Source organism: Orycteropus afer, unplaced genomic scaffold (assembly GCF_000298275.1).
Source record: "Orycteropus afer afer isolate SDZICR_OR568_19922 unplaced genomic scaffold, OryAfe1.0 scaffold00202, whole genome shotgun sequence".
Lineage (NCBI taxonomy): Eukaryota > Metazoa > Chordata > Mammalia > Tubulidentata > Orycteropodidae > Orycteropus > Orycteropus afer.
This window is the reverse complement of record NW_006921789.1, coordinates 5,064,278-5,075,523: the sequence shown is the minus strand read 5'-3', so window position 1 is coordinate 5,075,523 and position 11,246 is coordinate 5,064,278. Positions and strand designations below refer to the sequence as shown.

At 37.8% G+C, this 11,246-nt stretch overlaps 1 protein-coding gene across 1 annotated transcript in view; it reads right to left on the bottom strand.

Moving 5' to 3' along the window:
• Nucleotides 1-2,278: 2,278 nt before the first annotated feature.
• Nucleotides 2,279-11,246, bottom strand: part of SPATA16 (spermatogenesis associated 16) — a 452,504-nt gene continuing 443,536 nt past the window's right edge. Inside the window, exon 13 of the mRNA XM_007948101.2 lies at nt 2,279-2,401. Coding sequence (XP_007946292.2) covers nt 2,279-2,401 — 123 coding nt within the window. The remainder of the gene's footprint in view (nt 2,402-11,246) is intronic.

Genomic DNA, 11,246 nt, shown 5'->3' with positions numbered 1-11,246 from the left:
GGCTTTTATCCCCTTTCTCCTGCTCTTCTGGCCTGCTACTCTGGGTGGGCCTGAGTTTCCCCTCCTCACCTAATCCCTTTGGCTGATTGCTCTTCTGTCCGGGTTCAAGGCTTTTATCCCCTTTTTCCTGCTTTTCCGGCCTGCTACTCTGGGTGTCCCTGTGTTGTCTCTCCTCACCTGTAACCCTGGGGCTGACGAAATGCATAAAGGCATGGAATTAGAAAAACAAAAGGGAAGAACACACTTGTCATTTCTCAAGCGGAAAGAACTGAAGAAAAAATCCAAACCTTAAATTGGAGTGTTGAAGGATTCTATGGGCAAATATTGAATGATCCAGGAAGCATCAAAAGAAGATGGAAGGAATATACAGAGTCACTGTGCCAAAAAGAACTGGTCAGCGTTCAACTATTCCAGGAGGTGACATATGATAAAGAATCAATGGGATTGAAGGAAGAAATCCAAGCTACAATGAAGGAATTGGCAAAGTACAAGGCTCCAGGAATTGACAGAATAGCTATTGAGATGTTTCAATAAATGGATGCGGTGCTGGAGGTGCTCACTCATTTATGCCAAAAAGTTTGGAAGAGAGCTACCTGGCCAACTGACTGGAATTTGTGACCATTGTAAAGAAAGGTGATCCAACAGAATGTGGAAATTATCAAACAATATCATTACTATCACACAGAAATAAAATTTTGCTGAAGGTAACTAAAAAATGGTTGCAGCAATATATTGACAGGGAACTTCCAGAAATACAAACTGGATGGAGAAAAGGATGTGGAATGAGGAATATCATTGCTACTGTCATATGGCTCTTAGATGAAAGCAAAATATACCAGAAAGATATTTACCTGTGCTTTATTGACTATGCAAAGGCATTTGACTGTGTGGACCATAATAAATTATGGATAACATTGTGAAAAATGGGAATTCCAGAACACTTAATTGTGTTCGTGAAGAACCTGTGCATAGACCAAGAAGGTGTTGTTCAAACAGAACAATGGAATACTGCTTTGTTTAAAATCAGAAAGGTTGTATATCAGAGTTGTATCATTTCATCATACTTATTCAATCTGTATGCTGAGCAAATAATGTGAGATGCTGTACTGTATGAGGAAGAATGTGGCTTCAGGACTAGAGGAAGTCTCATTAACAACCTGTGATATGCAGATGGCACAAACTTGCTTGCTGAAAATGAAGATGCCTTGAAGCACTTACTGATGAAGATCAAAGACTACAATCTTCAGTATGGATTATACCTCAGCATAAATAAAATAAAAATTCTCATGACTGGACCAATAAGCAACATCATGATAAAAGGAGAAAAGATTGAAGTTGTCATGGATCCATTTTACTTGGATCCATGGTTAACATCCATGGAAGCAGCAGTTAGGAAACTAGATGTCATATTGCACTGGGAAAATCTACTGCAAAAGACCTCTTTAAAGTGTGAAGAAACAAAGATGTCAAGTTGAAGACTAAGGTGTGCCTAGCCCAAACCATGGTATTTCCAATCTCCTGATAGATATGTGAAAGGTAGACAGTGAATTAGGAGGACCAAAGAAGAGTTGGTGTCTTTGAATTGTGGTGTTGGTGAAAAATACTGAAAATACCATGGTCTGCCAGAAGAATGAGAGAATCTGCTCTGGAAGACATTCAGTTGGAATGCTCCTGGGAGGCAAGGATGGCCAGACTTCATTTCACCTACTTTGGTCATGTTGTCAAGAGTGATCACTCCCTGGACAATGTTATCATGCCTGGTAAAGTGGAGTGTCAGTGAAGAAGGGAAGACCTTCAATGGATTACATATGGATTGACAGAATGGCTGCAATGATGGGCTCAAGCATAGCAAGGACTGTGAGGGTGTCACAGGACCAGGCAGTGTATTGTTCTGTTGTACTTAGGGTCATTATGAGTTGGAGCCAACTCAATGGCACCTATCATGCAAATGTACCATGAGCATACTTGGGTAGATCTAGAATACTTCAGTCAATTGTGAAAGAACAAAGCAAGTGAAAGAGGCAGCCATGGTTATTTTATAAGCTATTTAACAAAACAAGACAAACTTAAATAAGAGTCAAGACAAACTTGCTGAGAACATTTATTCCTGCCAGCTGAAACTAATGAAGTGTAGACCATCTTTGCTAACGATGTTATGGGAAGAGCCACCTCATTCATTGGGTAATCAGCCTTTGTTATCTGGCTGTCAGTCTGTCTGGGTGGATGCCCTTGCCTCTTCCTCTGGGGCATCTTGGAGACGGTGCCTGTTTCCCAGTGGCTAGCTTTGCTGTGTGGTTTGAAGCCGCTTCATTTTCGTTTTTTGCCTTCGAGCAGTTCTCAGTTTTTTCATTTTTAGGAAACTATCTTCTAATTGGTATAGAAAATCTTCAATACACCCAACCTAGAAGATATAAAGAGATCCAGCAAGATTTGTTGTTTTCTTGGGTTTTATATACTTATGAAAATGATGAAGTATTTAAAAATAAATGGCATATATAGGTCCATTCTAGAAAAGAACTAAAAGAAACAGAAACAGAAACATAAAAGTCTCCTTCTGTTTCCATTTCAGATTTCCCTGTCTTATGAACATGAAACAGATATGTAGGAGTTTGCTTTACCATTCAGTCCTATGGAATAAGAGTGATAGAAATGGGGATTATTGTCATTGTTCTGTCTTTAATGGCCAGTGAAAATCATGAATTTCAAAAGAAAAAGCATGGTGACAAATCAATCCATGGCAAGCACTTTCCCTGCTTCCTATATCAAAAAGAATAATGAAAACAAATATATCCACCCTCCTCAAAGCCAAAAATTCTTACATTTGCTTGCCTCTATGAACACAGGAGAAAAATGAATATTCTACATTGTCATGGCAAGAACCATTTCTCTATTATATTAAAAGAAAATTTTGAATAAATAGTTTTTCTTTAAAAATGCCATGCCCAAGGTATAAGGTGAAATAATGGTATACAAAACAATAATTCTTAAAAAAGTTATTAGTCTTTCTCCAAAGGAAACATAAAATTATTAAATGGCAGTTGAGTGTATTATACTGTTTGTCAGGAAAAAAACAAAACAAAACAAAACTATGGAATAAACAATTTACATATATGCTGAGTTAGGCCCTCATGAAAGTCTGTAGATGTAACAATTCATACTTAACCTCAATTCCTAAGACCCGCATATTGTATTAGCGTAATGTCACTCCCTGAAGAGCCCATTGTCATAAAGGTAGTTCAAAGCTAGTGCACTTACTATTCAAGGTACGTAGATATCATCTACTTAAGATAAAAGCACTTACGACTTCAATTTTCCAATTTTGAGTTCCACTTTTAAATCACTTGATTTATCATTCCAAGTCATATCCCAAGGATAATTTAGGTAGTCAAAAAGAGACTCATAAATGGTAACACTCATCCATATGTTATGCTTAGGTCTTACATCACACCAGGTAATGTAAACTAGCCATTGATGTTCTTCAGAAAACAAGATAACTTATTTATGTGGAGACATTTGAAAAATCCTTTTAAAACAATGTCAGGTAAATTTCTCCAGAAGTACACTGTTGTTATGACATGTGATCACTTATCAAAATCATCCAAATTATTTGACAGAATGTTTTTGGATTATGTCATGAAGTTGATACATTATTCTACATATTTCCATACATTTATTCTATCCAATTTACACCAAAAATATAAGCAAAAAAAAAAAAAAAAAAAAAAAAAAGAAAGAAAGGACAAACATAGAGCATAATCAAAACAAACATTATGGATGGCACTTTACTGTTACATGAATAGTTGTTGATGACTCATGTTATTTGCAATGAAAAATGTATCATTTAGATCAACGTTTTTTACAATTAGAATGTTTGCAATTAGCCCAAATACAATTTTAAATTACAATCCTAATCAACATAAAAAAGCTTCCTTCTTCTATCACACACACACACACACACACACAAATTGTTTTTAAATATTAGGTGGCTGCTATGTCTTTTTTTTTTTTTAATTTGTATATTAAAAGCAGTGTTGACTGGATTGCCTTTCATTAAAAAGAGACAGGGAAGAAACAGAAGAATGCATCACTGAAGTAGTGCTGTTGAATTAAGTTGGGAGGTCTAGAGTACATATTATGTGCACATTTCACCTGGCCTATATGTTTACCTCCAACCTGGTCTAACTACATGCAGTCCTTTCAATCCATTCTCCTAATGATACCAACCTGATCTTTTTAAAAATGTAAATCTAATCACTTCTTCCCCTTGCTTAAAACGTTTGAGTGGATTCCCACATCCTTATCATGGCCTGTACCACCTGGGCGATCTGATCTCACTTCTGTCTCTAGCACCATCTCATGTCACCTCATATGCTTCAGCCATGTAGTACATCTGTCAGTTATCTGAACACAGCTGTGCAGTTTTCTCTGCACCCTCCATCTGCAGCCTTCCTCTACCCTCTGACAGAGCACTCCCTTCAGAATCTTTGCACAACCTCTGGATTTCAGTTCAAACATCACTGCCTCAGAGAAGTCCTCCCTGATACTCCAGGCCAGGTTGAACTGCTCAGCAGTGGAATAACACATTCCTTCCTAACTTTCTCGTCTCTTTGCACATTGTCATTTGGTTTGTAATTATTTATAATGAATTGTATATCTGTGTTTTCATCTAGACTTCAAACTCTATAAGGCAGGAATTAAGTTCATGTTATCAACTATTCCCAGCACCTAGAGCATGGTCCAGTAAAACCAGTTGGCCTTGTGTTGAATCTGACTTGTGGGGACCCTATGTGTGTCAGAATAGAATTGTGCCCCATAGAGTTTTCAATGGCTAATTTATTGGGAGTAGATTGCCAGTCTTTCTTCCACAGGGCCTGTGGGTAGAATTGAACTTACAACCTTTCAGTTAGCTACTGAGTACATTAACCACTTACCCCTCTGGGATATTGTAGATCCTCAAAAACCCCTACTGCCTGACAATAGAGTTGATGTTAAAGAGATTCAGAAACAAATGTGTTTTTCTATACTCAAAGTGATAGGTGATATGGATTTTGTCAGAAGGCTTTCTCTTCTCCTGTAAACTGAATAATCATTAGGTGTTTATGCACCATTCTTTCACCATTGTTATGCTTTGAGACTATCAGGGCAAGGGTAAGTTAATAACAGCGTTTCCCCTGCACTTGAAGTAGTCAAAGGTAGCAGTAGAAAGAGTACTGGATAAGCAGTCAGGAGAGTTGAGTTCTACTCTTGGCTTGGTTTATAACTTCACTCTGTGATCACAGGGAAATCACATGGCCTTTCTGAGCATCAGTTTTCACCAAACTTTGGTATTAAGAGAGGGTTCGTATTAAGGCATACTCAGCCATAAAATTCTATGACTTTTACTCACATGAAATCTAAGTAGTCCAGCCCTAAAGATGAGTTCTCACCTTTTTCAAATCAGAGGTTATTCCCTTAGATTACACCATTAGATGAATGACATGCTATGCAGTAAAGTAAGTCAATTTTAGCTTCTGTACTTACTGAAGTACAGGAGAGGTGCAGTGTGTTTTTAGTAAAGCTGAGTCTTTCTTTTTAAGTCAAGGAAAGAAAGATGCAGGTTGGAGAGAAAATAGATTCATATAACTAAGAAGAACAGAATGCAAATGATGGGAATTTTTATAAAGGCTTTAGGAATAAAAAGGTACAAAGAAATATCTAAGTATGTCATGAAGGAAATGAGCCAGATTTTGGAGCATGGGCCTTATTAGACTCTCTTTTTAGTCCTGAATGTATTTGTTTAACTATATCAGATAAGCTACTGAGTCATTCTGGGCCTAATTTTCACTTTTGTAAAATGGGCAGATAACATTTTTTCGTGTGTCTGCATGCCAATGCTGAGTTGGCATTATGGTGATCTAGACATCAGACCAAATGAGCTTACAGAGAATTTTGGGAAACTGAATGATTGAGGATAACTGAAGGTCTCAGTAGGAGAGCAGAGTCCGACCCATCATACGGCTTTTGGTCATAATCCATAGCAAAGAGGAAAGAGATTGTCAACAACTAGTTTCCTAGGACCTTTTAACTCATGTACAAAAAGCTCTGTCAGCCATGATGTAGTATAGCTTCAAAATGTTCAATACAAAGATGAATATGAAAGTAAGAAGGAAGACAGCAGGAGAAGTATAAGAGATCTCAATACTGAAATTCGTACAGTAAAAAACAAATAATGCCAATTGGGAAGAAATATAGAGGCAAAAAAGCTACACACATACACATATACATATATATGTTGTTGTTGTTAGGTGCTGTTGAGTTGTCTCCAACTCATAACGAACAAAACACCACCCGGTCCCATGCCAGCTCTGTGATCCCTGCTATACTTGAGCCCATCATGGTAGCAACTGTGTCAATCCATCTCGTTGAGGGCCTTTCCTTCTTTCATCGACCTTCTGCCTTACCAAGCATGACATCCTTCTCCAGGGAATGATCCCTTCTGACAACATGACCAAAATAGGTGAGGCAAAGTCTGGTTATTCTCGCTTCCAAGGAGCATTCTAGCTGCACTTCCTCCAGGACAGATTTGTTAGTTCTTTTAGCAGTTCATGGTACTTTCAGCATTCCTCTCCAGCACCACATCTCAAAAGCATCAATTCTTCGGTCTTCTTTATTTAGTGTCCAGCTCTCACATGCATATGAGGCGACTGAAAATATCGTGGCTTGTATCAGGTGCACCTTAGTCCTCAAGGAGACATCTTTGCTCCTCAGCACTTGAAAGAGGTCCTTTGCAGATGACTTATCCAGTGTTATCGATTGTCTGTTATCTATTGTCCTGACTGCTGCTTCCATTGGCGTTGATTGTAGAACCAAGCAATGTGAAGTCTTTGACAACTTTAGTCTTTTCTCCATCCATTGTGATGCTGCTTATAGGTCCAGTTGTGAGGATTTTTGTTTTCTTTATATTGAGATGTAATCCATACTGCAGACTGTAGTCTTCAATCTTCATTAGTAAATGCTTCAAGTCATTCTCACTTTCAGCAAGCAAAGTTGTGTCATTAGCATATCACAGGTTGTTAATGAGACTTCCTCCAATCCTGATGCCACGTTCTTCTTCATATAGTCTAGCTTCTCGGATTATTTGCTCAGCATATAGATTGGATAAGTATGGTGAAAGGATACCACCCTGATGCACTCCCTTCTTGATTTTAAACCATGCAGTTTTTTGAACAACAGCCTCCTGGTCTATGTACAGGTTCCTCATGAGTACAATTAAGTGTTCTGGAATTCCCATTCATACATATATATACACATATATATGTATATATACAGATACACACACACATATCTCACAGGAATATATATATGCGACTCGATGGCAAATAACAACAACAAAAATATATATATACATATATATATGTATATATGAATATTTCTTGTCAGCTCTGATTTCAAATTAGATACATTCATTCGTTCATGCAAATATTTATTGAATATCTGCTCTGTATCTGGCACTATGCTAAGGGGGAAAAGAAAAATTAAAAAGATACTTGCTTATGAGGAACTCATATTCAGATAGGAGAGATTGTTAATAAGAAATGATTGCAATATAGCATGATAGCTGTTTATATAAGAACTATGTACAGTAAGTTGTTAGCAAAAAGGTCAGAACAGCTAATTTCTATCTGAAGTAATGTGGAGGTGCATTGGAAGCTTGTAACTGGGTCTAAAAGGATGAGTCTTTGCCAGGCCAAAGAATTGCGTTCATCAGAAGCAACAGCATGCATAAAAGCAGGGTTGTGAAAGAGCATGGACTTTTAAGAGAGGGGTGTGTTGGTCAGTATTATTGGAGCATAGATGAGAGAGTGAAGGGAGGAAGTGGAGAGCGTGCATCAGGAAAGATAGGTTGGGGTCAGCTTGTAGAAAGTTGAAAAAAACTTAGTTATGTGGTTAGAAATAAAAATCTGGTGCTTTTTTTGGCGGGGAGTAGACTAGTCAGACTTGAGGCAGGTGATAGGTTAGGGGATCAGCGCTACAGGATATGTAGAATACTAGGAAAGCCTGAACTAAGATTTAAGAGGTATTTAGATGGTAAAAGTTGTAGGCTTGATGAAAAATTCTGTATTGGGATAAGGAAGAAGGAAGAATCAGGAATGAATGTGAAGTTTTTAGCTTGAGATAATGATGATACTGCCACAGAGGTAAGAAATATAGTTAAATGAGCAGTTTCTGGGAAAAAAAAGAATGATTATTGGGCTTTATAATAAACTGGAAAAAAAGGTGACATAATCAAGAATGAGTTAAAAAAAATGGGCCTGTAATAATAGCCTAATACTAAAGGTTAAAGGCCAGAATGATACACTCCTTCAGAATGAGAAAAATAAAACACTTTTCTGGTAGTCTACTGTGTGAGAAGCAGTCTAGAAGTTAAAACATGCTAAGAAAAACAAACAAACAACAAAATGATGCTTTCAGTCATGTTCCTGAGCAAAAAGAATGTCATGGTGGAAATAGAGCTTAGTGAGTCAAAGCCAAATATATGTATCTGGGTTTGAATCCCTGCTTTACCATTTTCTTAATTTGTGACTTTGGGCAAATTTATTTAACCTCTCAGAACGCTTATCTATCAATTGATTCACATGTTGTTATTGTTAGCTACAGTCAAGCCTGGCCCTGACTCATGGAAATCCCCTGCGCAATGGAACTAAACACTGCTTAGTCCTGCCCCATCCCCGTGATCAGTTGTGGATCACTGTGATCCACAGAACTTCCACTGCCTGATTTTCAGAAGTAGATCTCCCAGTCTTTCTTCCTGGTTCCTCTTAGTCTGGAAGCTCTTCTGAAACCTGCTCAGCATCACACATTGACAGAAGAAGGCATTGAACCCAGGTCTCCCACATGGAAGTTGAGAATTCTATTACTGAACCACCTGTGTCCTCTTACATGATCTTAAAACTCACTGCTGTCTAGTTGATTCTGACTTACAGCAACTCTACAGGACAGCATAAAACTGCCTTGAAGGGTTTCCAAGGCTGTAATCTTTCTGTAAGAAGACTGCAACATCTTTCTTCAACAGAGTGGCTTGGATTTGAACCGCTGACCTTTCAGTTAGCAACTGAGTGCTTAAGCACTGCTCACTCAGGGCTGCTTATTATGTGATCTTAGTGGGAATTAAATTGAACAATTTATGTAAATTATTTTCATAGGTCTGAAGTGCTATCATTTAGGGGTAGTATTAGTAGTTGTGTCATTTTTGCTTTTAACTCGTTAAAGAGATCTTTTATAACTGATTTGCCCCCATGCAAAGATGTTACTTCAGTGACTAAGGTGCATCTGACCCAAACCATGATATTTTCAATTACCTCATACACATATGAAAGATGGACAATGAAAAAGGAAGACTGTAAAAGAATATACACATTCAAATTGTGGTGTTGGTGAAGAATATTGAATATACTATGGATTGCTCTGGTAGCATAGTGCCTAAGGCAGTTGACTGCTCACCAGAAGGCTGGAGGTTCAAACCCACCAGCCACTCCTCAGAAGGAAGGTTGGGCAATCCTACTTCCATAGTGATACTGCCTTGGAAACCAAAGGAGGGGTCACTATGAGTCGGGGCTGACTTGATGGCAAATAACAACAACAACAACAACAACATGGATTGCTCAAAGAATGAACAAATCTGTGTTGGAGGAAGTATAGCCAGAATGCTCCTCAGAAGCAAGGATTGTGAGATTTCATCTCCATTACTTTGGACAGGCCATCTGGAGGGACCAATCCCTGGAGAAAGACATCATGCTTGGTAAAGTAGAAAAAGAGGGAGACCTTTCACCAGATTGACATAGTGGCTGCAACAATGGGCTTACACACAGCAATAACTATGAAGATGGTTAAAGAACCAGGAAATGTTTTGTTTTATTATACATTAGGTCTACAAGTCATAGTCAACCTGATGGCATCTAAAAACAACAAAATTAGTACTTGAGTCTGGGATTGTATGCCCAGTAAATAGAAACAAAACAAATGTATAATTCATAGAAAAGTGAAATAATACAAAAAGTTAAATAAACTTGGTTAATAGTCACCATAGTTTTAGCCTCCATTCTGTTAGGGCTGCTACTTCAGTAGTAACCGTGCTAAGTGTCAGTGTTTGCCATACATTAAAGTCCTGTGATTCAATCTAAGATTCCACACGGCAAAAGCAGAATTGGGAGAGTGCAGAGAAGGGAAGGAAATGTGTGAGTTTCTAATAGTAGATATTGGCTGTGAGATCAAAGTAAATTAGCAGTATGCTCTGGTTGCCTCCTTGAAAACTGACCTGATCATAGACTACACTGTTTAAAACATGCCTGTGTCTTAAAGGAGGCTATAGTTTTGTCCTTTCTCTGCTCAGGTGAGACTATTTCTGAGCAATCAAGATCAGACCTTCATATATTCAGGTTTCTAACTGTATGAAGAAATGTTGAAGTATCTGAAGGTGTTTGATCTGGAGAACAGAAAATGTGATAGGAATCTGTGAAGTCTTTAATAACATCAAGGGTGTTTATGTGAAGGGGTGATAAGTTTCTCTTGTGTTCACTTACATACTGGAAGGCTAGTGCTATCTTTGGATTATCCATTCTTCCACTTTCTAGTCATGTGACTTCATTTTTGAGCTTTAGTTTTTCTCATCTCTAACCAAAAAGAAAAAACCTCATAGTGACCTATAGACAAAGTAGAAGTACCCCATAGAGTTTCCAAGGCTTTTTTTTTTTTGTTGTTACTGAAGCAGACTGCCTCATCTTTCTCCTGTCGAGCAGCTGATGAGTTGGAACTGCCTGTAGGTTGGTTAGCAGCCAAATGATTTAACCATTACACCATCAAAGCTCCTTCTCTTCTCTAATGTAAATAAAATATTAATAATAATTGAAGCCCACTTTGCAGGATATTTGTGAGGATTAAGTGACTTGATTCTTGTAAAAAACTCCTTACAGATGATAAAGTCCTCCACAGAAGTGAAAATAATTGTAGCATACTATGTGGTGCCTAGGGTTGCTTAAAAAAAATTCTCAGCAAATATTTGTTGAAAATGAATGAATAAACAAAGGCATAAATAAGTGAATGAAAAAAACAGATTTGTAATGTTTAAAAAAAAACAAAAGCACTCAGCTGCTAACTGAAAGGTTGGAAGTTTGAATCTGTCCAGAGGTACCTCAAAAGAAAGGCCTGGTGATCAACATCTGAAAAATCAGCCATTGAAAATCTTATGGAGCACAGTTTACTCTGAAATA